The sequence below is a fragment of the Odontomachus brunneus genome, unplaced genomic scaffold (genome assembly GCF_010583005.1).
Source record: "Odontomachus brunneus isolate Ranch 3 - 2012 unplaced genomic scaffold, Obru_v1 Obru_scaffold_166, whole genome shotgun sequence".
Taxonomy (NCBI): domain Eukaryota; kingdom Metazoa; phylum Arthropoda; class Insecta; order Hymenoptera; family Formicidae; genus Odontomachus; species Odontomachus brunneus.
This window is the reverse complement of record NW_022639616.1, coordinates 507,346-533,687: the sequence shown is the minus strand read 5'-3', so window position 1 is coordinate 533,687 and position 26,342 is coordinate 507,346. Positions and strand designations below refer to the sequence as shown.

The window sequence follows — 26,342 nt, the reverse complement described above, 5'->3', positions numbered from 1 at the left end:
TTTGTATCTTAATGTGTGAAGCTATATAATCTAATAATATTATAAAAGTAGATAAATGTATTATAATTATGTATAGTAATAAGATATATCGTATATAAGTAAAAATATTTTTAAGCCCTACTCTTGCGCATTCTCTTTGCGAGTAATAAATTTATATTCATAATTACATTGTTTCCACGATGATTTATTCATCACTTTTATTATTCTAAATGACTCAATATACAATAAATATAATACAATATATATAAAACAGCATATGTAATTTTCACATAAATTATATTTGATAACTCTCTCGTAAATATATAAATGGAGAAAAATTCGGTCTGTTATATAAAATTGCAGGAGAGAGAGAGAGGGTAAAATTGTTAAAGTATTTTTATGGTTTGGAATTTAATAATGAGATAATTGACTAAATTTTTAAATATACAAGAATTAGATTTTTTTTGTACACTTGTACTAATATATCATTATAATAAAAATAGGTTTAAATAATTAGTTATAAACGCACATTTATTCCAGTATCGGTAAATACATGTTCAGTACATATTGCTGCTGAAGCAACAAAGTTTAAAATCTAAAAAGAATATATCTACATATATGCCCCAGAATATTTATACTAATGACGGTGCCAGGGGGATTAGATTTAACTTACTTCAATTATCTCACGCGTATTTACATATCAGTATAAAACTCTTTTTTACATTATCTAAAGAAATAATAGATTGTTCTAGAACTCTGTCATGATCGATAATGATCACAAAGGCGCATCGGAAATCCACTTATGTATATTTAAGCTGTATTAAAGAGCTTGCAAAGAAATGTTATGAACAAATAAGACATAGCAGACAGTATTATACATGATGTGTATAACAGATACAGAAAAAAGAATTATCACATTTTATGTTGGATGGATACTTTGAAAGGAATATATACAATCCACATATAAAAAATTGAATAGAATTTACAAATTCATACCTATATATATCACGAACAACGGCAGATTTAACATGTATACAATACAATAGAGTAAAACAATACAACACAATCACTTAATACCGTTCCATATGAATTATTGTCCTACTACTTAATGACAAAGATGTATAATGTATTTTTTTATCTATATTTGCACATAGAAAATTGTCTTTAGAATATGTTCTACATCGTGTAGAAAATGATACATCACGATACTTTACAAATTGTAACACACACACACATATATATATATATATATATATATATATATATATATATATATATATATATATATATAAAACAGATAATATTTCGAACAGACGAAATGTGAACGATTATTTGCACATCAGCAATGTATTAGTGAGTTCCAAAATACTATCTTTGTAATAGCAGTGTGGCAATTAAAATTAGAGAAATTATAACACTCTTCGATTAAGATATAAAGCGTAAAATATCTAACAACCAACACGTGTTGTACTGGCACTATACAGTCGCTTGAAACCGTATACTTCGTCACGTTGTGTTAATTACAGTCTCTATTCTTACAAGTCTCTAGTGAAACACATTATACCACATATATCTGAAGAATATCAGGTTTACAAATATAAACCTCGCAGTTCTTTCACCAAGAACGATTTATCGTTCGATTTATCGTCAACCACTATGGTTCTCTGTTTCAATTACTTTACTGTTATCGCGGCTATTTCTCAAAATATCGCTATTTTAAACTATAGGAAAGAAAAATTTATATATGAATCTAACATTACTCTTTATGCATAGACTATCACACCTTAAGTAGCACTGACGTATCATGTTTCTCTTTCTTTCTTTCTTTCTTTCTCTCTCTCTCTCTCTCTCTCTCTCTCTCTCTCTCTCTCTCTCTCTCTCTCCTTGTTTTCTTAATCAGTTATTGCACCATTGTAATATTTAATTCGCATAAAATACTTGAAACGGATACGTACCACGAGATCATTATCATTTACATTCGATGCTTTTGTGAAAAAAAAATCTGGTATTATTTTTCTCTTTTATATTCTCTTTGTTCGTCCGATGGTTCCTCACGAACAGCTAATACCATTCTTAACATAAGAACAGCGAGCAATTTGTCTAAAGGATCCATGAATCCTCGTTGTATCCATTTTGGTATCGTCGTGCGTGCATGAGAGAAACCCAGTTTTTGAAGAATGTAATCTATGCCGTAAGGTTCTATACTTTTTCCAGCCCACGAGAGCAGCCTTGATAGGAGCGAAAGAGACAACGGTTATCCTCAGCAGTTTTGCGCGCAGCATGCACGAAACCACGTGTACTTCAACTCATAAACGACAACTTACCTCACTGTCGGCTCCAAGTGCCATGTTTTGCATCTGTACGATCGCCAGTCCTTGATAAACATCTCAGCTGGATCGAACTGTTTGCGCTTCTTCTCGTCTTCGGAACTGACGGTCACGTTGGACGCATTGGCGGTGCTTGCGCTTGCACTCTTCCTGTCTTGCTGATCGGGACTGTGCGCTCTGGCGCTCATGTTCTGCATCGTATGCTGCGAAGAAATAATTTTATGAAATTCACCTTTAAAATTGGAGTCAAAATGTCCTAAAAACGCTCGGCGCTCGAGATTTCTTACCACTCTTTCCTTTTCTTTCACATATGATGTAATGAGATCATGCAGGAAGAAGAAGGCTTCAGCGTCGACGGTAACAAATATGTGATCTTCGAATTCCGTTATGAAGCTGCACTCGACCAACGGTTTCTCACCTGTAAGTCAAAGTAATAGGATATAACAGTGTTATTAGGATACCTTTTGAAGTGGAGCACACTTTCATATGCACTACGTTCTTCTGTAGTTATATTAACGGAACGATAATATCACGCGAATAGATATACTCTTGGATAAATGTGCCAAATAACAACTAATTTTCATGCTTACATAAACAACGCTAATAAACGCGATTATATCAAACAATAATGAACTCTTACATAAAGCTATGTTGCGGTTTCGTGCAAAAAATAATTATCTCAACGTAAAAGTTTTCCTCGTCATGTTCTAGATTAACAGCGAGAGGATCTGTTAAACCGCAATACCGATAGATATCAATGTCGTTTAAGCATCTAATTAATACGTGAAGCGTACTAAACAGGCTTCTAACACATCTTACCCCTTCAAACAGAATAAATGCTCGCTCCATACTTACTATACAACATATGCTTAGGAAGTCCTAAAAATACACGAAAGAACCGATTGCAGAGAACAATTAGCGTAATAAAGAGAAAGAAACGTGTGTTATGTTGTGCGCTTAAAACAATTCAACATAAAGGCATTTAAACCGACAAAAGATACATATTTATCAATATAATTATGTAACGTCTCCAAATCAAACTACCATATGAGTAAGTATTAAACGTCCATTGCACACGCTAATGGATTCAACATGTTTTAGTATCTTATAGAAAATTATATCAGTGATAGATTTCTGTACAGACAAGCGAATGACACTGTATCCCGCAGAGATGTACTTAAAGAATTACGCAACATTCATACACATACCTATGACATCTGGCGTCCTGGCGGTTTGCAGATGCTCAGTTTTCAGATGCAACTGCATAGACGGCAGAGCGAATATCACTTCCCGCGTGTGCGAATGTTCCTGCAGCTTGCTGGATGTCGCGGACGTGCTTCTGCCACGCGTTGTATTGCTAGCGTCGGCTGTATTGTCTATTCTGTCTCTCTCAACACACGGGAATCTGTCTACCGCTGCACAACGATAGAAAAAATCAGATAGTATCGCACACAAGCATAATATAATATGTAGAGACAAAAAAATAATAATTTGGAACTCGATATCTACCATCGATCTCACTACTGGCGAATGCATAATGGAACCATTCTTGCAGAGATTTGAACTGAGGGGGAAATAGAACGCTTCGGCTTAATCTACAGACGGTTGCCATGGAATGATGCCGCGCGTGCTGTTCTTGCTGATGACCCAAGCTAATGGTTAAAGTTTGCACGACGTGAACGTCGCATGTGTTAGGAGCTGCAAAAGAAGATATCATGTAATACTTCGGTGGAAAGAACGCGGCTAAAATTAAAGATTTATGGATTATAAGTGCTGCATAATGTCAATTACTTTCAACACTTGGAATCTCTTGGGCTTCTGTGGCGAAACTGATGCAGGGTTCCTTCAGCGAGAACAAAGCCCAGCTTTTACTCTTAAAATTAATCCCGTGGAAACAGGCTAAGCTAATGTTGGAGCCATGAAGCTCCATTGTACCACCAAGGACGGTACCGGTTGACGGTAGGGAAAATCTTAAGCTTCCTAATTGAAGACCAGCTACTTGAGCCAACACTCTTTGCCAATGTCTATGATGTCTAGCATCTGATATCGCAGTCTGGTTTAAACTCCATGGGCCTGCAACGACATTAATTTGCTTTCTCATTATAAAGATATCGTATGGTTGTCGCATGCGACAGCTTGACAGTTTGAATTTACCATCAGCACCGGATCTTTTCTTCTGTTGCCTCTTTTTGAAACTGCTACTGTTTATTCTCTGATGCCTCGGTTGCAGCGAGCTGAACACACGTTTACTGCTTTTGAATTGTTGGCTGAAGAACTCGTCGAGTTTGTAAAACATTTTCAATAGATCGGCCGTTGTCGATTTGCTGATCATAATCTGCAGTTGATCCCAACCCAGATCTCCGTGCATAAAAATGATCGCGGGTCTGTGTATCGTTTAATCAAACATATCAGAGAATGTCTTGTTCATCAGCAAGAGTGTTATCGTTTCCCTTGTCAATGTAAAAATCCTGTATTCCGTAAAAACTAGTCCAAAACAAACCTTCTTGTCGGCATAAAAGCATCTCCGCCGCTGTTACGATTGATCTTCCACTCGTCTCTCAGAGTAACGTCCAACGAAGAAACTCGAGACATCAAAACACTCGTACCCATATAGTCCAATCGTAATTCCAACGCAAACAATTTCAATCCCACGGTATGGTCAGGTTCTATTCCGGGTTCTTCTCGGATATGTACTGCGAGATACGCAAAAAAACGCGTTATCAACGAATTACCGAGTATCATAAATTTATTCACGTATTGGATCATACTATTGCTTGATATTATTACTCACTATAAGTATCAATTTTGCTCAATTCAATTGTCCCACCAACTATACCACCTTTCGCGTCCAAGCTCGAGCCTCCTAGACCGACGCCTATGTAGAGATTTTTGTGTCCTGTACTACCGATAGACAGTCTGCCGTCTGACCTGAAGTCTTTCGTCATCCAACTGACGTTACCCATTACGTTACCCATGTTCATGTGCACATTCAAGCGCGTAAAGTTCACCGCGAACAGCACTAACGTCTCCCACGCGGACTCCCTCAGCTTGACTTCAGACGATATTTGTTTATCCGTAGTAAAACTCCACCCTCTTCCGATATCTGGACACAACAATAACGTTTGACGTAAGCTTCAAGTCAAATTTAAACCGTAGCACCGCAAATCACAAGATTATAAAAAATACCTTTCAATCGCGCGGGTCTCGGTGCGTCATTCTCCAAGCTTAATTTCAATTTATCTCTGTTCAACACGGGACTCCTTTCAGGTGCGCTCTTGGACAGTGGATCGCACACATGCCTGTCATAGTGTTTCAGCAATGAACTGCCCATGACTGCCTGATGCTCTTCTTGATTCAATGGAGGACTGCCATCTCCTTCGGAATACAAGGCACCTGAACTCAAGTCTCCGAGAAATAAGCGCCTCACAATGCTGCGTCGATACCAGGCCTTTGGGAAGGCCAGGATCTCGGTTAATCGACGCATATCGTACTTGAACGAGGCGGATCCGATATCAATAATCGCTGAAAATCAACATTAGGAATTATTACAAAAATTAATACGTTAAGACGTTACTCTACGTATTTACGTGCGAATAATCTAATACACATATGTACTGTTAACACCTTATATAAATAAATTTGGATTTTTACGTTACATACGTACTCGAGAATCGTATGACAGCACGACTAGTGTCCGAAAGCTTCTTGAGTTGCTCGCTTTGGAAGTTCAGTTTCCTGCTTCTCGATAAATGAAACTTGACGAATTCCACGTTGATGCTCAATGAGTCTTTCCTTTCGCTGTCTGACAGAGGCGACCATTGCGCTTCCTTCAGGCCCGTTTTCTTACCGCCGCCATACGGATGAAAAATATAAACGGAAAAATCTGCCAAACAACCTGTAACAGACAGCCCACCAATAGCCGAGCCACCTTCCTTGGCCGTTGTTTGCGCATTCAACGATTTGAATTCCCGGAATTCTATTAGCTCCTCTTCGGCCCGTTTGGACGAAAACACGATGTCGAGGGATGGCAACTGTAGCATGCATTCTACTCGTGACACTGGCAAGCACGAGAATCTGCAACGAGATTCAATTTTATCGTCAAAGGTCGGGCTCATGTCGATACTGGTGATTCTTCTTACCTAAATGTAGACGGCTGCATGTGAAAATATACTATGACATCGACTGGAAAACTGGCGTAAACGTAATTGCTGCTCGCAGCAGTGGCAGCCCACGAAGTGTCTGTATTCTCCAAGAGGAAGCCAGCGTTAGTCTGCGCGCTACTCTGAAAATTATTCTTGCTCGGGATCGGCTCTAAAGTTTGCTCTAAAAACTCAAGGATATGAGGGCTTATGATAGTTTCCTCTGGAATGCTTTGCAGAGTCATCCAGGCGAACAGGCTGGCCTTCTTGGTGCTGGACTTCCTAAGCACCGTCATTGTGATTGGATTCAACAGGCTGTTTTCGGCAGACACGCGTGGAGACAGTGATTCTTCAGGGAGAGTTTTCGATTCGTAATGAACCTGCAATAATCTTCATCTCATGCCACTGCTTTGGAAAAAACAACTTATTGTCGTCGATACTGTATGGATGTTAAATCTCACCTTAACATCTAAACCGGGAATGTGAAATATCGTTAAATCTACCAAAGGCACACTTGTATGCTGCAGATATCGCAATCGGGACGTGCTAGTAGCCGACGATTTTTCCTTGCTGTTTAGATGTTTTCTACTGCTGCTCGGACTAGCTGGTTGAAATTCGAATGTGCCACCGGAACATGATCTCTCTTTCTTCATTCTGCTCAAGCTGTAAAGGGAGAAAGAAAGAATGTTGTGTAAATGCACGCGATTAAACTTGTAACAATATAATTGATATTATGGACTACTTACAGTTTAATCTCATCCTCCCTCCCTGGATCTTTCGTGTGCAACACGCATTTTCCGCTGTTGATCAACACTTTCACGTCAAGCTCGAAATCTATATTAGGCTCTTGAGTCTTCTGAGATGTGATGTATGGGGACGACGTCGACGATGCTTGCTCCTTGCCGAATGAATCGAGTAATGGTGCACTGCGAAAGAAAGAACGACAATGTAGCACACACGTGACACACTTCAATAAAACGCATTTCACGCTTTTATAAATAATCGTAAGGTGTCACGTACTTCCCCTCCATACTATCGTAACTAGACGTACAACTGGTGTCCCTGTTCTTCTTCCTTAACTCGACTCGTTCTCCTTCAATCTCGATAGTCTCCGGCCACTCTAACTCTCCCTCCGGTAAACTCAAGTCAGAACCGGCGCTCGGCAGAGACGATTGCCTGACAGACGATACTTGGATATTTCATTTGTACTTATTTGTTTTATTGCTAACGCATTTATTGCGAACGTACCTGCACATCGTGTGCGTGTCGCTGAAAGTGACTCTCGGTCCACCGAGTCCTCTCACGCGCAGGGAAGCCGACCTGAAGCGACCAATTATCTTTGCATAGATACATATCATAAACTGCCTTTCGAGATCACGTTCGAGAGATTCAATTAGAGCAGAACTCGGAATTAGTTGCCCATTTCGGCCGATTCTTGGGAGCTACGCCTTCTATCTTCCCTTTGCCGCCTTCTATCTACCCCTTGCCGTCACAAAAGTGACGGTCGAGCCTACAAGCTTGAAGCCGCGACTGGCCGCGACCGTCATTTTCGTGGCCCGCTCGCGGCAAGGGGAGATAGAAGGCGTAGCTCCCGAAAATCGGCCGAAATGGACAATTAATTCCGAGCTCTGAATTAGAGAATCACAATTTAAGAAAATACATATATCTGAAGACAGTAAGTTGAAAAGAATAAAATGTACTGTACCGACTGGGACCGCTTCTAGGACTACTCTCGTAGCTAGCCGAATTCGCCGAATTAATTTCCGTGTTCATGTCTTCCGGACTCTCTAACTGATGTTCCGGCGTGGGTGAGGGCACGATGAACGATCTCGAGCGATACGCACTTGTCTTACTGCCGAGGCCCAATTTACCTTTAATACCGGAAGCTTTAACCGATTGTCTCCTCAACTTCTGGATCATATCCCTGGAGAGAATATTTTGTACAGTCAGAATGTGCATAATCGCAACGGGAGTGTTTCGTGACATACCTTCTGAAATCTTTGAACACCATCGCTTCCAATTCATGCAAACGTTTCATCTCTTGCTCGATCGTCCCGTGTGAGGCGCCCAATATTCGCAAGTCGTTTATGATTTTAGCTTGTTCGTTCATTTCCTTTTCTATCAGTTTCGATCTCTTCTTTGCGTCGAGAGTGGGATCGAAGATGAACGCCGGCAGGCTGTCGGTCCAATTCTTCGACTTTTTCATCAATATACTTTCCTATAATTACGCACACAATCGTAATGTGAAAACGTATAAATAAACTTCACCGATAAATCTATGAAACGAAATAAAGTAAAAGGCGGAATTTACATAGCGCAAAGCAAAGCGAAAGATTGCATAAACCAGTGCACTTATTTTCATTATATATAATGCACTTTATCCACGTTATACGTTACTTACTTAGAAGTAATGAGAAATTCGCAAGTAAGTCGCGGAAAATAAAAATTCACTAAACCATACTTTTTTCTTAACCTGGCTAGTGCTATTATCTGGCTGATCCGCGTCGTCGCTGTCGTAATCTGGAGGTACATGAATATCGTCTTCCTCCTCGGACCCAGTTAACATTGTCAACGTATGTCCAAGAGCTGATAATTGTTGTCCTACACTGACGTCGAGATTAATGTCAACTCCTTCCATTTGCCATTGAACGTTTAAGATCCACTTTGCATTATCTGTCAGAAATTAATTATTGATGAATACTTTGTAGTTCAGAGCTCATAAACATGTGTGTTATGTATATTTCTTAAACATCATTTTTATTATAAAATATCAGATCACATACCAGACTTGTCTTGTTTCTGCGCAATAGTCCTACTACACACTTCGTATGTGCCATCCGACACCGCGCACAAGTTCTTTCTATTGCCATCAGTCATATCCGGCTTCCAGTCGTCCAAAGAAGTCTCGAAGTCTTCCGCAAATCTCAAGCATAAGCCGACAAATCTAATGACGGAGAATATAGTTAAAAGAATGGAATACAAATATTGAAGATTTTATTACGGATCAAACAACTTCCCGACAACATACCTTCCTTTACTAACTAAACTACCGCTGCTGCACGCGGATATGCTTGTATTTTCAAGCGTCACCACGACTGCACCTCGCGACTCGTCTCTACCATCGTAGAGACCTCTGTTTAGTCTCCAATTGTTCGGTGGTAAAGGATTAAGCGGCAGACAGATACCCATATCGTCGACAGTTAATTGCAAGAACAGTGTTCCCAGATGAGGTGCGCTAAGTTGACTCGTCAGTTGACCGAACGGAACCTTTTCGAATACTTGTTGCGTGGCGGTCAGTACCTCCTTGTTCAGATTGGATCGTTTCTCGTTCCAGTATTCGTACGCGTTTTTGTAATTCAGCCAAACCAGTATGGCTTTGTCGATGGCCATCGGTTGTATGTAGATCAGCGGTCGTTTCAGGGTGATCAAAACTACTTCCTTGTCCTCGCCCTGGGCCATCTCCTCTTGAAAAGCATTTCGCAATCCTATTCTGGTGTTGAAGAAGGCGAATTCCTGAAACTCGGGCTCGACCTCCTCGAACACGACATTCTTCAGTAGCTGCCCCAGACTCAAGTTGATGTCGACTTGCGCCTTGCCGAACAACTTCATATAGGGATTCGGTTGAGTAGCACCGGAGACGTTTTGTACTCTGTTCGACAGTTGAAACTCCACCGCTCCAGTTTCTAATCGTACCGCTGAGCTCGTTGGAGTCGTTGCAGTCAGTTGAATCCTCTGCAAAGGAATAATGTTAACAGAACGAAATCTTAGATGTCTAACAATTGAATAAAATAAACGAGGTTTTTTGTGAGAAATCCCCTCACCTTGATACGTATAATTAACGAGAACAAAATTCGTTTCAACGTTGAACTATTCGATTCATCATCTTCGAGCCACAAGGGTACCGGCTTCTCACCGCCATAGACTTTCTGTACCACTTCGTTTACCTCTTTCATGAATACTTTCTGTACAAATACCAAATGATTCAAGAGATCCGTTGTCAAGGAATGCTCGAACACTCCGATATCCGCAGTTGCGCTTAGATAGCTACCCTGCCGTAACACAACACCGTCTGCGAAGCAGAGTCGAGAATTTGATTCCACATAAGTTCATGAAGACACCAAGATGAACATCAAGCTCACTAGATATCGCTGAATGATGAGATTGTGAATTGTTGATTAAAGATTAGGATTTGACTAGTCAGCATGAAACGAGCTACGATGGAAATTAGTTGACTTGTCAAATCTTAATCTCTAACTCGCAATCTTTAATTTAACTAGTTCAACACAGACTCCTTGAACGTTTCGTATACGTTATTTACCTGCCAGTTTACTATCATTTAAATTACTGCTGCCATCTTGTATGTACTCGGCCGAAACGTGCACTTTAGGCAGCTCGATGCTAGCTTCGGACGGTAGATTCGCCTCTGTCACTTGCAGCTTCGTCGTGAAACTCAGATTATGATGCGGCAAGTCTATGGTGAACTTAGCTTTGCTACCTGTTATGCCGATACTGTTCACCTGATCCATCTTGTATTGCGCTTGGAGGGACGGTAACAACGCTGCGGTAATGCTGAGGCTCTGAAGTATAATATGAAATTGCATGACGATAGGCTCCAACAAGCCGGACACTGCTTGCGGCTTTTCCACGTCTATCGAGGGAGCTGGCGCGTAATGATGCGGGCTGCCCGGAAGAGCGTCTACTTCATCCTGCTGCTGCCCTCGCGACATTCTCGACGATGTCCTGGTAACTCTGAGTTCCTACAAGGTAAAATGTTCCGTCACGCGCGTTCCTGAGAAAACCTCGACGTCTACGCGATTCACGACCACGTACCTGCAAGGTCGACGACAACTGTTTGCTACCTCTGGTCATCATTCCGTGCAAGGCTACAGGGTGTTGAGGTATATCAATATTCACAGCGCCGACGGTCAGCAGACCGTTGTTCTTGTCTTTCTGGCGTCTCGTGACACTGGAGTACAGAGTCTGCGACTTCCCAACGGTGACCTTCACAACCGTCTGTTGGCTGGGCGCGACACCTTCCAGCAGAACGATCATGGTCCTCCCAATTTGTCCGGTCATACTGACCTCTAAACTCGCGGGTCGCGACTTCTTGCGCCAAGTCAGACTAGCCTGTAGACTGGTGATCTCTGCTTCGAGCTTCAAACCACTTAAAGTAGCCAATAATCTGGTCCTGTGGATTCGCGCGAGACCGAAAATGACCAGTCGCGTCCTCTCGCCCGTCACGATGTCTATGAATCAAAATGGCGTTTGATTTTCAACGTCACAGACGAAAATGTGGAAATATATTCTACGATATTTACTTAATTCTCTCGACGGTGGAATAGGCGTCGAGCTATTCTCATTCAAGCCCTTCTCGACGTCGGCGTCCTTGGTTTCGTTTAAAATCTCGTACTTTCTTCCGCTCTTGTAGTGTTCCGCCGCGTCTGCGGGTATTGAGAATCGATGAGTGATGGTCTTTGTTTCCGGACGAGTCGCGTACAGATCCAGAAGGTAATATATAGTCTTCCAGCAACGCGGCGTCAAGTGCGCGCTGTCTTTACACTTGTCCGACAGCACTGTGAACTTGTCCAGTCCGGATCCGCTGGGACTCGCCCCGAAACTCGGTGTGATGACGCCTTCGCTCAAATTAATGTAGCCCTTCACGCTTTTGCCAGTGCTGCGCAATTTCTGCGCGAAACTCTGCGGCCGAGATCGCACAGTCGCACCGGGCATCTTCGATTGATTCGGTTCGAGACTGCTGCGAAGCAACGGAGCCTCAACCTTCTTGCCGCCAACGAGGAACTGCTCTTGCAGATCAGACGCTGGAAAAATGTCATTTCATCGATTATGATATTGACACAATGACTGAGCACACAATTACAAATGTATAACACACGGTACGCATACTTACTTGACGACGAGCCGTTCTTCGCAGCAGTTTCGTTAACGATTATGTTGGTATTCCTTTTCCCTTCCGGCTGTTGTTCCTTCAACTCCATTTGTGTTTCCTTCACGTTCTGATACATGTTACTTATTTGATGTAACAATCTGAGGAGAGGCATGTTCACCTGTTGGCTTATGTATCGAATATTCAGACCAATATTTACTACTGTGCTAGTATGTTTCTTCAACTGGCCTCTGGATATGTATAAAACGTTCTGTTTTTGTATCATATCATCCACCGTCATGTCAGCCATCTTCTTGACATCTATATCTATGCCAATTCTTTCGCACAAAAAGGCTGGAGTTTCCGGCGGTATGTCGAGATAGAATTTCGAGGTATTTCCTTTTCTTTGTTGATATTTGTTGTCTATAAATATTGAAACAGAAAATGATATATTTTATCACCTAAAAGAGGCAAGTACTCTAACATACTTAGGATCTTATCTACAGTATTACAGTATTACAGTATTGACTTTAACTTACTTTTCTTTTTATCCGTTACTTTTCCAAATTCGCTCACGACTATGTCGATACGCATGGTATCCATACCGGCAACGAGAGATAAATACGAGCCTAATGAATCTAAGGAAGACATATTGTTTACATTTCCCGATCCAATAACGGATAACATTTGCTGTGGCATAACTGATAAGGATGACAGAAGCGGCTCGAAAATCAGATGTGCATCCAACAATCGCAAAGAATCTTTCATGGGATAGAGAAAAGCGCCGCTCTGTATGTCAGAATCTTCGGTGTCATCGGTAGTCATGGTGTTAATCTTTGAGTCCTGGAAAAAAAGATTATTTCAGTTGATTTCATATTGGAGTAATGTTCTATATTGCAAGGACAAATAATGCCTCTTTAAGTGTACCTTAATGGATTTTTGCTCTGTACGAAAGACCTGAGTAAGCAAGAACACAAATAAAGATAAGCACAAATTTCTAACGTACATCAATTTTTACATTTCCAAACATATTGTCTTGCATTCTGATTTTATATATTATACGTTACATGTATTATATTACTTACGGTAATTGTACGTTAATCAAACTTACCCAATTCCCTTTCAAGTTTCCTTTGTCATGGTCTTTTATAAATTCTTGCTGTTTTGCCATCCAGCTATACAGATCTTCCCCTGTATTTATAGGCTTGGTGGAATGACTTGTGGGAGATGTTACTTGATCTAAGCTCCCAGTACTATGTTGGCTGCCGTGACCTATACCTCCGGAGTAAATGCTAGGATTGGAACCGAGTTGATGCGAATGTGAAATATGAATCTGTGGAGTCTTCTCTTCTCTGAGTGTTCCGTAACCTGGCATCAAAGTAATATATAATTACAACAAATATATCTTTATGAGTCTATTAGTTATAACAATTGAGAGATTAGCTACAAGCAGAACTAAATGAAGATCCAATTAAATAAAGATCCATAATTCCAAATACAGATATACGTAGGAAACTAATATTTCAGAGAGATATTAGCGAAAAGAAAATACCATAAGACCAAAATACCATAATGATGAAGATGATGATATACAGAGATGAGATTATGCGCGACAAAATAACTTAAAATATCGTTATTACTTCGCTTGCCTCTCACTTAAAGATAAATGCAAGCTGCTGATTATCAACTAGTGACAGAAATAAAAATTCGATCGCTATCCACTTACTTATGTTATTTGGCTCTCGTGTTTGATTGAACAGCCCACCACTGGTGAGCAATGGAAAAACGATACTTGCACGTGTACTAGCAGGCACTTGCGTTGGTTGCAACGTTTTTCCTCTCTTTGGAAGCGCTACGGGTGGAGAGGGAGAGGTAAATGAATCCGGGCCTGGAACCGGTGTTGCTAAAGGGGTCGTGTCTTTCCCGCGAGGAGAACTTACGGGAACCGTCAAACCATCACCACACATACCTGGTCATTCCACACGAAGCCAAGGCGTTTGTATAACATAACATTATGTTCGTTAATTACGGGACTAACAGGCTAATCGGTCGCTAAGAATAGTGCTCTCAGTAGTGGGAGAAAAAGCGTTTTAAGCGAAAACACACATAAGCTTTTATGTACATAGGGTATCGGTAGAAAGCCATGAAAGCGAGGTGACTTCTGATGGAGTTAAGTGTGTGGACATTCTGCGATTATATACGTTGCGCATCATGTAACTGCACCTCTTAATTACTGCACGAGAAATGTAGAAATATAAAAAGCTTGAATAAAAAATTTGTGTGAACGTAAGTGAGGTATCTTCTATTAATTTATGTGTGTATCTCGTTTCGTGTGATCTCTATCTTTAGTGAGTCTATATATAAAGTATTTTATGTAGTAATTCTGTATGATTATAATTTAATTATCAATATGATAATAATTTAATTATTAAGGAAAAATTATCTTTTTCTTTTAAGTACTGAACTATATCAGCAAGATTATAACGCTATTTACTCTGACTTGATAATACCTGCTGTTTTATCTTGTCCACCTTTGATATGTATATGTTTATGCATGTGGTCCGCGTGGATCAGCATAGCACATTCATCTGTCACTTCTTGATCATCAACATCTCCTGCGCTACCTTCCCCGTCCGTCAACAGATTCTCCTATAAGCATCAGCAAACCAAATCCAGAAAAATGGCTTTTTAGTGTATCTCATAGTTAAGTTTGAGACATAATAATTGTACACAAAATTGGCATGTATGTATTCTGCATGTTAAAATTTGATCGTAGTGTGACGCCTCTCAATTGTTTTTTTTTTATCTATAACGATTATTTAAATTCTCTTGAAAGCAATTTGAAGCTGATTTTGTAAACTATAGCACAGAATTCGACGCTGTATGGTTAATCAATTTTCAGTACATCAAAATATTTTGTAACTATTGAAGCTTTCAAGCTGTTTTGTATAATTATTTATTAGATAGCCACATATAATATCCCATAAGCATTGTCGCACCTGCACCTGTGATAAATGTGTATAATATATACGTCCCAATGTAGAACATAGAATTGTTGCATTAAACATATATTACAGTTTGTTGAAAGCATGTGTATGTAACACATTTCTCAAGCATTCGACAATAATTTGGAAAAGAAGCACTTTTAAGAAGAAGTTTAGCCTAATTTAACGTTCAGAGAAAATGTATTGACTATTTCGTTATACCGCGCTCTATGCATGAATTCTGTAAAAGTATTCTTTACTGAAAGGACTCTTACTCCTTTTCACATCGATTCCTTCCTCTCGCTCTGTCTTGTTTACTCGCTGAAAGAAGAAGTTCCTAGCAAATTATGCTTTTCCTATTAATAGCTTTCTCTATGTAACTCGCGAGATGAGAAATCTATAAATTATAGTCTTACAGTACATTAAATATTTTAACATTTACCTATGTTCTTTCAGTATTCATAAAAATTCAAGAGGACAATACCAACGTTGATACTTATAACAATCATGGATTTATTAGTCTGAAGTATAGTATCTTACCTCATCAGGATCTGACACAGCGAAAGTAACGTTTAACGGTTTAACGTGCTTAGTTTTATAATTATGCTCCAATAATAATGGCGTATAAAGAACGTTCTTCCATTGTCTACTTAATACAATAACACCCTAGTAAAAGAGACAAAATTTATATTACATACTTAATATATAAATTATACTTCACAAAGAGATACGCGCCGCACATCAAACATTTTGAGGATATTACCTGCCGTAGTGTGGAGAGAAGCGGTAAATCGGATTCCTTTAAGTTGGCCTCGATATTCGCGATTTCGGACAACAACACATAATTCTGCAATATGCTGCACAACTGACAGGAGGGATCTTCCTGCAGTGTTTTCGCTAACGGTGTTAATCTTCCGTAACGACTCTGTATACAAAGTTGTATAAACGTTATATAATTAACAGAAACGTAAAATATTTTTCTCATGATGATTGCATTAACATGTATACACCCGATCACGCACCTTCTGAGGCATATGAATTCCTTGTACATCCAACGCCTCCGCCATGAGACAGGCGACAATAGCGGTGGATCTTCGATACATTGTCCTGAACATGTGGACAATTCGAATGGCGAATTTATTGCTGGGATTCATCCAGGCATTGATCGCCGGCGAAGCCGTGCTGAGCAAATTCCAATCCAGTCTCGTATAATCGATTTTCCTTGTTATCGGGGTACGCGGCGGCGCGGCAAAATTGAACCACACCGTCTTTAACTCGATCACGCCTGATACAGTGTTACCCTTTGGTACCTTGGACGTGAGACTGGTGCATGTTGCGCTCATGTTCATTTGAGTGGCCGTAGATGGATTCGTCGGCTTTGCTTCTGCCTCTGCGGTGGTTGTCGCAGACGCTAAGAATATAACACGGTACAAGTGAGCACGTGATATTTTTCTATTCACGTCACTTTTTCGCTAATTCTATTTTTTAATATTTTTTAAATTTATTTTATATATTAATGTATATTATATTTTATATATTTAAATATAATTTTGCTTTATTTATTTTTAATTATATAACTCGTTACCAGCGGCGTTATCCAATTCCTCTTGGCTCTTGACACTGTCCGTGCAAAGTATCTCATTATCATTCTTCTTGTCACCGTCGCCGTTCTCTCCCTTCTCGAACTGAGACTTCTTCACTACCTTTAATTTAATTCCTTCTAAGCCGCACTCGAACATAATAAACCCTAGTCTGTCTTCTCCACATCCCATGGTAAATTCTTCGGTAGCTTGCGGCGGTCCAGTTTGTTTCTGAAACGTGTACAATGAATTGTACGTGCACCGTTATCGAAGTAATGAGTAATTTCTGAGAAAAGGAACGTACGTTTTGCTTCTCCTTCTCATCGATTAGGTGATGCAGATAATAATCGACGCACTTTAATGGCGACGTTATTCTGGTGCAAGTGAATAACACTTTAGAATAATGCGCAGGTATGGCTGTTATCACCGCGTCCTTCAGTATCGAAGATTCGTTCCTCAGCCTTCTTAATTGAGAATGCGCTTTGCCTGTCGAGAAATTTCACGTTTTTAATCTGGATATCTTTTTTTTTCAACGATTATTAACATATTTACACACCGATATTTAAAGTGACTATAATTTCCTCCTGTTGCTTCTCCGACGTTTCGATATACACCGTCTCTCCTCCACCCATGTCGGCTACAACCGCGGTGGTCTGATGTCCAGGTAAGAACGCTTTGCTGATCTTGTTCACCTTTTTCTGGTTCGGCAACGCAGCTGGCTTATGGAAGGTCTGAACAACCTCTCGAGCTTGTTTTCCCACATAAAATCGCGCCGTGACGTCATCCAGGCAAATCGCAAACATCGACACGCACGTCAAGTCGCGAATATTCTCCAGCGCGGAGAATGATATGATCTCTTCAACGACGGACGCTTGCAACAACGTCAGGTTCAGCTGAAAATAATCTTGAATGTAACTAGGCGACATACATACACGTGAAGAATTCAGCAAAAATGATCGTTCATCGCACAAAACCATTGTACCTTCGGCAAAATAATACTGCCTTGCACTTGCGTAGTGATGCTCTCCTCGTAGACGTTCGTCTGCAACGCGATCTTGCCTGTACGATATCAGAGAGTTGTAAGCAGCACTAACCAACGATGAAGCGCGACGCATAAAGTGTATCGCATAAACTAACATTTATCATCACCTTGACCATTTTTTATGTTCCTTTCCGCCGTTGATCGTTTCGAGCTGGTTTGCACTTGGCTCCAATACGACAAACTCTGGTCTTGCTTCAGGATGTTCGCGTCCTCCACTTTACCTATACACTCGTTGTGAAGATGATTCAGAATTGTCAACGGATGCAGAGTGCCCAACGTCGGTATGATACTGTCGATAAAGCGCTGAAACGACTCGAGAACCATAGGACTCAGCATGATGTCGACGTCTCCCTTGAACTTCACGATCACCGTCGTACGCGAGCCGGTTTCGTTCAATATCGCCAACAACTCCTCCTCGCCATGCATCGCATTGTCGTTCTCACCTGATTAAATCACCGTATGAATTCGTAAATCACCTCGAAATCACCTATTCAAATACACGATCATCGACGGAATCGTACCTTCCGTTTGATTTAAGGAGGTATCGTCCCATAAATAAGGATGCGTGGGTGTCTTGTTGGACGAACACGCTACGGGCGAACCATCGGAGCGCGTTATCATCTTCAACGACGTGAAGCCTTCCGTAACCGTGTCGAGTTTCGGCACGTATCGCCCACCGATGTAAACCAGTCTGCCGTCATCTGCGCGTTGGAACACCGGAGTGGTAAACGCATCACCGCCCGCAGGTAACGACGACTGATTCCAATTCGAACAACGTACCTAAAGTTTTCCATTCTACGTTTAGTTCATGTATTTTACTGTGTATGTGTTAACGATATTATTTACACTATATACTTAATGTTGAGATTAATATGTTCAGAGAAACATCAATACCAAATAAATCGAACGCAAAATTACCTGTGTCAAGTGACTGACGTAGCTAGACATTAGCAACGGCGAGTCCACGATCGGTTTGTTCACTTGCATGTGCAAGTTTACCAGCGTGACGTCTTCTTGCGACGACACGGCGGAGATGAAGCTGGTCGACGACACCGAATGACTATCCGAGGAATCTTGCAAGCCGCCATTATCGACCGGATCAGCCTCATTTTGGAAACTGGTGTTCCTATTGATCCTCGGGCTCTTCTTCGTACTTAGAATCTGCGTCTTCGCTCTTTCTAACGTGTGCGCTTTATCCGCCACCGAGAGATTCACATTCGCCGAGCTCTCGACGATCGACAAGTCCGACGAAAATTTCTTCTTTATGCTGTCGTTGCGATTCAAAACACAACCGGAGCCGACGATAGACTGACGCAAGCTGGATGTTCGGCTTCCGCTCAATCCGTGGCTCATGTCCTCGTCAGCGGAGTAGAATGCTTCCGAGTGATTTTCAGATGACATGGATATCGTGCGTTGTACCTACGAACGGTTTGTAAATGATTATAACAAACATAGTGCTTGAAATGTCTTGCCCCGACATGCCCTTTATACTTTACCTCCTGCTTCAGTCTCTCCTCCGAGCTTGTTCTTATGTATAATGAATGATGAGAATCCGATACGTTTACTCCCGCGCCTTCCCTCGTAGTTAATTGTATAGATCCCGAGAGATTAAATTCAGTTGGTACTATGGGTAAAGACTGTGGACTGCTCGACTCGTGCGTTTCCACGTTCTCTGCTGCATTGAAATAATCTACAGCCAGCTTGGAGTCGGACACGCTACTTTTCGGTGCAGTCTCGATCTCTGGCACGCTCAGAATGGATTTGCTGCGTTCCGCGTTCAATTTGGAATCGGAGTCTAATTTCTGGGGTAACTGGGCTACGGGACTGGCGTCGATCAAACGAGAGTACGGTACATCTTTTATATTCGGCCCGCTGTGACAGAGACAAATTTATGTGACGCTGTGTAAGCCTACTTTATGTTGATACATTACAAATTATTCTAAAAAATTCTATCTACTTTTATTAATTTTACAAATTAACAATCACGTTTTATTGAGAAATAAAATAATCGTCCATTTAGATGGAGTTGTGGATAATTAAAAAAAAACGAAAATTACCGCATTGATGTATAAGAAAATCTCCTGTCCAATGGTTTTCTGTCCGTATTCGATATCAGCGGGCTTGCAGAAGCAACGTTTAATTTTGTACTAGTGTTTTCTTCCTTGCTATGGTCGGTCACAGATCGTGGCCTTTCAGTACTCTTCTTCGTAGTTTGCGTGCCATCTTGACAGACTGTTACTTTCAATCCTGTGACAGGATAACATACGTCTTGCAAAGACACATCCTGCAAACTGTACGGTGGTGTGTGAAATACCAATTGACCGTCGTGCAAAATTGACTGTCCAAATCCTTTTTCTTTACCAGGTTCGTGAATTCTAAAACGAGATAAAAGTACAGCATTATTTATATAATTAATATATGTTGAGAGAGAGACCATAACTCGCGCGATCAATAAATGTAATTGTAAGAATAAGAAGAATTCTAAAACAATTTTAATATAATATAGGGATATAGATATTCACCTATAGGCAGCAATATTAATACCATCTTGAAGATCATGGTAACTTGGCTTGAAAAATTTTGGTCCATTTCGATTATTGCCAAAAAACACACAACCACCGATGCAGCCGCATTTTGTCGACTTAACGCCGCTTTCTTGCGGCCAGAGAAACCACAAACGCTTCGTGGTCTCATCGTGCATCTTCAAATATTTGTTTTGTACTAAATGCAAGTTGTGCTCTGGAGTGGGAAGAGAAATTGCGGCTTCTAAGATGACCGGACCCAGAGATACTGATCCTACTTCGAGCCATATATCTGAGCCATCACCTGTTATAAATATATCACCGATGTTAATCTTTCATGTTACAAATTTGTGTATGTACATACAATTCAAGAGTTTATCGTGAGATACAGACTACGCACTACGAAGAATACCGACCTGACATTCGACTGCTTGCATTATTATGCGATCTCCCGCTGCCAGTTGTATTAGTATTACTTGTATTCGCAAAGTAATCAGCTGCAGACACAAACTGCCGAATCAATATCGTAGGTAGAACGGCGGTGACGCCCGACTTCACCTGATGTCCATGAAGATTACATGTGGAAACACGGATCGGAGATATCCAGAATTGTACAGTGGTACCCACTTCTTGAAAATACAAATCAACAGCATCTATAGACAGTCTTGTCATTCTATATTTGATATCTTCGGAACTTGGACATCTGCAATGTGAGAAAGGAAATTTCACTCAATCATTCGGATAGCAACAATAAAGATCACCAGTAATATTTCCTGAGAGAGATAGAAAACATACCTATAATGCTTATCGACATCGCTCTCCGGACACTGCAACGGAGGAAGACCATGGTGGCAATGAAACGGCAAATTAGGCGGCCGCAAACCATTCTCGGTGTTCTTTGCCATTAATAAGAAAGTCTCCAATGACGTGACGAAATGATGTAACTGAGGGGAAGTGATCTTTCCACTCAGTTTACCTAACTGCACCTCGATCAACCACGCATACTCCAACGTCTCCTGGTCTAGATTTCTTCCTTCGTTGCTGAACATGGCGTGGCCCCTGACTTGCAGCGCGCTCAGCATCAAGTGACCCTGATTCAGATGATGCTCCTTACTGGATCTCGCTACGTTGTCTGTGACCAAAGCGATAGCAGGGGAAAGCAGAAGTTGGAGTTCAGTCTCCTTGTAGCCTTTCCTCATCTCAAATCCAAAGCGCTCTAGGAGTATAACCGGACACGGTGGGTCGTTTTCGTTGCAATTCTTGATCAAATGAGCTTGAATGTCGTGCATAGTGACACCGACCGTCACTTCCAGCGGCCTGTAATCTCTTGGATCAAACGGCTTGGACTTGATCTCCTCGTCTTCCATGGACGCTTCGACGCTGCTGTTCTGCAAATCTTTATCCTTATTTCTCTCCGCATTCACGGACGTCGAGCTGGTTCTGCTTTGCTGCATGTCGGTGAACGTTTGATAATCGCCGAACAAGTTCTCCTTCAGATGCATGAAATTCTTCAGCAGAGACCCGTACAAAATTAATATAGATGGCCCGATTTCAAGTTCTAGACTAACTTTGTCGGGCGCTATCGATTGCGGGTCGAATTTCTGCGCGCCGTTTCTCGCCCACTGCAGGCCCGGTGATTTTCTGCATTTGGGAATTCGCATGGGAGACAAGAGAATTTCTTCCTTCTCCGGCGTCGTTATGTTGGCCTGCGGCGTAGGACCCAAAGGTGGACACGGATGATAAGTATAATTGATACTCAGGGCCACGATTGGTACGGACCAACAGTCCACCCAGCCCGCTTCCTTTTGGCAGAAATTCCGCCACTTCTTACCTCTGTTCAGTTCATGCAAGTGCTTGTGAGATCCGTCGCGCGTCATAATTTTCGCATTCTTATCTAACGCTAATAAAATAATACGATTGGTATTAACCTCCGGTAGGTAGAAGGAAAGATCGACGCTTTCTCCTTGAATCCAAAAACGCAGAGGTATCGTAACCGGTAGAAAGTCCACAAACGGAAGATCGAACGACAAATCGAAGAATTCCCCGCAGAAAGCGATGTGTGCGTTCTCTTGATTCTGAGACGAACAGTCGATCCAATTGTACTCGTTGGAGACGGTGATCAGTTCGAATTCCTTCAGAAGCAGACTGAACTTCCACGTGTAAGGAACGAAGTGTAGAATGTCGGGTCTTGCTTTACTCGCCCAGTCGTTGATCATGTCTTGGAAGAAGTCTTTGTGCGAATAAACCAAGTTGGCGGTTGCTTTGCATCCGGTTAAGTTCAGCGTCCATTCCTGATGGTCGTTCCATTTGATGGGATAGTGGCACTTCACACCAAACTCCAAGGTCTCGCTCTCCACTAAACTCCGATACTGCAGACTGGTCGTGGCTTCCAGATGCAGCAATTGGCCGGTTATCTTCGTAGTGTATCCGTCCTGCAATACTATCCATGGCATTGTAATCTCCAAATACGACCCTGGTCCTACGTTAACGTGAACGGCATTGGTCTCCCTGTTTTTACTGAAAAGTATGTCGATCGTCGCCTCGTTCAATGTCGACAGCCTGATATCAAACGATTGAACTTGTCTCTTGTCCCCCGGAATAGGTGATTTCGTGACCTTCAGCGGCTGGTAATCGTTGGGAAAAAAGAACTTGAACAGATGTTCGCGTTGTCTGTCGGCCCAAGGGCCGTAACTAAAATCTGTGCCTTTTCCGCACTTGATATCGATGCCCCATATGGGAGGCATCGCCTCGACCATGTCTCCATTCACTAGCTGTATCATCTCGGGATGTTCCGGCACCACACCGGGTTCGTCCATGTAATAATATACTTCCATATTGTTCGAACTTAAGATAACGAAACCCTCTCCCATGTACCTAGGCGGATCGTCGACCATACCGGTGTATTTTGGGCTAGGCGCCAAGATAACTTTAAAGTTCTCCGCCTTACACTTGGTGAAGTGCATAAAGTGATCGTGTCTAGACGCCGCTGGCTTCGTGGAATATACGAAGTGCGCCTCCTCCACGGTAATCGATAATGTAGTCGGCACCAATCGATTGCCAAATACCAATCTCCCCTGGAAACGTCGCAGCAATATTTTACAAGTTTACTCTCACGGAAGACAGCACAGAAAGAATTAATCGAAAATTACATAAGAGACAATGAGAGCCAGATTGTCGATGTCTTGAACGAATATATAAAAACTAAATTACACAATGTGCACACAAATATACAGCATAAAACGTTTCGACCATTAATTGTGGTCATCTTCCAATTACAAACAATAAAGATATATTTTATGAAACGTTAATGCATCTTAATATAAGATACATTTTATAAAACACTGTGTAATTTTTATTGTTGATCATAGAGTTTGGCATATAATAAGTTGATAAAAATAATTATTGTGTTGCAACTAACTGTGCAGATGTCCAACTTGATAACCGGTATCAGATCTCTCCAGGTACGCGCGATCACATGAGCCTCCTTCTTCCTGATGTTGTCCACATGGCGTGACACATCTATCGCGTTGATTTGCGAGTGTCGAGTTTCGTTGGCCGCGTTACTCACAGTTTCGCCGTCCCGATCGTCGATATTGACATTGTGGCTCGCCTCGTCGGAAAACATTTGCGGTGTAAGGCCAAAAATTTTCTCCAATTGTGCATAGAATTGACAGCGATTGTAGACGTGTAATTCGAAGCCGTTTAACATAACTGACAGCCGCGTGTCAGAATGCGAAAGATCTACGATTGATACAGAAAGTTTTCATATATTCTTATTTATTTATTTAACAGGAAAACTCTTCTTTGTACTAAAGAAAAAGAGAAAGAAGATTGTTAAATTGTACGGAAAGAAATAAGTTAGTAAATAATTTAAATATTATGTATTATAATACAGATTTAGCAGGTCACTTAAAGGATGCAAAAGATCCATAGAAATAATCACAAAAACACAAAATACAACAGAAAAGGCTACATATCCGCGATATGGGATCTGCATTTAATTGCCTTAAAATTCATGTAGCTGTTATATTAGAGAAATATAGTTTACCTTCTGATACATCTTTAGGGACATAGCTCCTCCACCATCTAAATATAAGCCAACCATCCTGAATTCTGAAGCTATAATCTGCTGTAATATAAACTATATCTCTAAACATTATCTTTCCACTTAAAGCATTCACTGTGAAGGATCCTGCAAAAGTAAAAGAATAAGTAATCCAAGATAATACACAATGTATAATCTCTAATGATCACACAAAGATCTTACCAACTTTAACATATCCATCTCTAATAACAAATCGATTTAACAATTTTGTCAATACATAACCAGTCACTCTACTGTTATAATAAGCAATATAAATAATCCAGGATATGGCAGATACTAATGAACATAGCAACCATATAAAGTTGCTGTCCATTTTAAGATCATCCAAGATGACATGATCGGAATAGTTCCAAAAGGCTGGTTCACCGAGGAAAGATGAGACCGTAACATTATACATTTCGTTCTCCTCCATAATGATGCTGTTTCCTTCTGATTGCCAAATTAAGAATTATTACTCATAATGTTTTATATACTGAAACAATAAAAAGGAATTTTTGTTTATACATTTTATATTTATTAACACTAAGTTTCTTTATTATTAATCAATCTATTGTATATATAAATATACAGTATCTCACAAATTTTACCGAGAATCACTAAAAATTTAGTATGTTAATTGCTTTTTAATATAAATTCTATCTGCATTTTAAATACCTTGTTATGTATGTATGTGAGAATTCGTATTACTAAGTCTATCTACATAACCTATATGCATGAGTACGTAGCTGTAAAGACATTATCTATACATAATATAAATTTTTATCCTATGAAGATATCATATCAAGTACTTTTTTGTGATTAGTGTGATTAGCTATACTAGTTGACATGTTAACAGAGATTGTTAAAATGTCAAGTATCAGAACAAGCTAAATACGTCTATAACAGATATGAATTTGACAGTTTTTGCATGATAATGAATTTATTCATATACAGAAAAAAACACAATTTCAATCTTTCACTCTAAAAATAATTCGCTACGACAGCAACGATCCGCTCTGACAGCAGGAACCGATTAGCGCACTTAACAGAAACGACACACCATCTCGTCGATTTACCTTTATTGGACACTTGGATGTAAAGTATACTGAAATTCTGCCGTGCCATTCATGCTTTTCTGTTTATCATTATTCGGTTCTTGTGCGAGAGATGCCGAGAACTGTCATCAATGGACAGTGACACGCACAACCACTCCATACTTGACCGATGTATTGTAGTCCCGGTCTACAATAGGTGATTTAAATCCTAAGCCTTAAGAAATTGACCAATCATAGTCGAATATGAGAAGAATAGTCGACTGTGATTGGTCAATTTTTTAAAGTTCAGGGCTTAAGTCACTTATTATAGGCCGGGACTAAAGGACGATTTGCATGAGGGTATAGTCCCAACATTGGTTGAAACATTTGACAAATTCTAGGATTTTTTATATTATACATAATATACATGTATATTACGTAAAATATGTAAAAAACGTAATATACATGTATAAAATATCCAATGCCCGGTTTACTAACGCAAGGTTGCTTCAGGTTATCAGGTTATCAAGGTAATCAGGTTGCTTTCCAACAAGAGACACAAGTCGACACAAACATCATTCTATCTTTATTCCACATTTAGTGAGTAACAAAGATAGGATGATACTTGTGTCGACTTGTGTCTCTTGTTGGAAAGCAACCCAAATCGGTTAATTGACTCAACGGAATTGTCCAATCGCATTGTCCAATTGCTAAATTGATCCATGCGATTGGACAATTTAGGGGTATATTATATAACTTTTAACAAC

General features: G+C 40.5%; 1 protein-coding gene across 1 annotated transcript; it reads right to left on the bottom strand.

Annotated features, from left to right (window-relative positions):
• Positions 1 to 1,987: 1,987 nt before the first annotated feature.
• On the bottom strand, positions 1,988 to 25,775 carry LOC116851119 (transmembrane protein KIAA1109 homolog). The gene is made up of 50 exons (XM_032830198.1): positions 25,618 to 25,775; positions 24,725 to 25,034; positions 24,506 to 24,649; positions 23,876 to 24,198; positions 21,253 to 23,531; positions 20,874 to 21,160; positions 20,458 to 20,761; positions 19,993 to 20,310; positions 19,432 to 19,807; positions 18,854 to 19,354; positions 18,457 to 18,715; positions 18,031 to 18,378; positions 17,876 to 17,952; positions 17,450 to 17,786; positions 17,198 to 17,379; positions 16,899 to 17,124; positions 16,336 to 16,724; positions 16,077 to 16,238; positions 15,854 to 15,979; positions 14,840 to 14,978; positions 14,056 to 14,298; positions 13,441 to 13,697; positions 13,257 to 13,286; positions 12,869 to 13,172; positions 12,354 to 12,752; positions 11,764 to 12,264; positions 11,276 to 11,691; positions 10,764 to 11,202; positions 10,267 to 10,514; positions 9,474 to 10,177; positions 9,229 to 9,389; positions 8,907 to 9,118; positions 8,434 to 8,663; positions 8,151 to 8,369; positions 7,694 to 7,765; positions 7,466 to 7,621; positions 7,192 to 7,371; positions 6,907 to 7,108; positions 6,446 to 6,825; positions 5,971 to 6,380; positions 5,493 to 5,828; positions 5,098 to 5,409; positions 4,807 to 4,999; positions 4,461 to 4,690; positions 4,098 to 4,379; positions 3,816 to 4,004; positions 3,515 to 3,721; positions 2,594 to 2,724; positions 2,304 to 2,509; positions 1,988 to 2,207 (listed from the first exon to the last, which is right to left on the bottom strand). Exons 2-50 carry the CDS (start codon positions 24,972 to 24,974, stop codon positions 1,988 to 1,990), a joined length of 15,096 nt encoding a protein of 5,031 aa, XP_032686089.1. The 5' UTR covers positions 24,975 to 25,034; positions 25,618 to 25,775.
• Between the last annotated feature and the right edge of the window lie 567 nt (positions 25,776 to 26,342).

Excerpts from the sequence above, each read along its gene's own strand:
- LOC116851119 (XM_032830198.1), bottom strand. The coding sequence starts at position 24,974 with ATGGAGGAGAACGAAATGTATAATGTTACGGTCTCATCTTTCCTCGGT. Across the intron at positions 13,287-13,440 it reads GAAACTTGAAAGGGAATTGG|GTCTTTCGTACAGAGCAAAA; the intron begins GTAAGTTTGATT and ends TTGCTTACTCAG. Across the intron at positions 11,203-11,275 it reads AGTTGTCGTCGACCTTGCAG|GAACTCAGAGTTACCAGGAC; the intron begins GTACGTGGTCGT and ends TTTACCTTGTAG.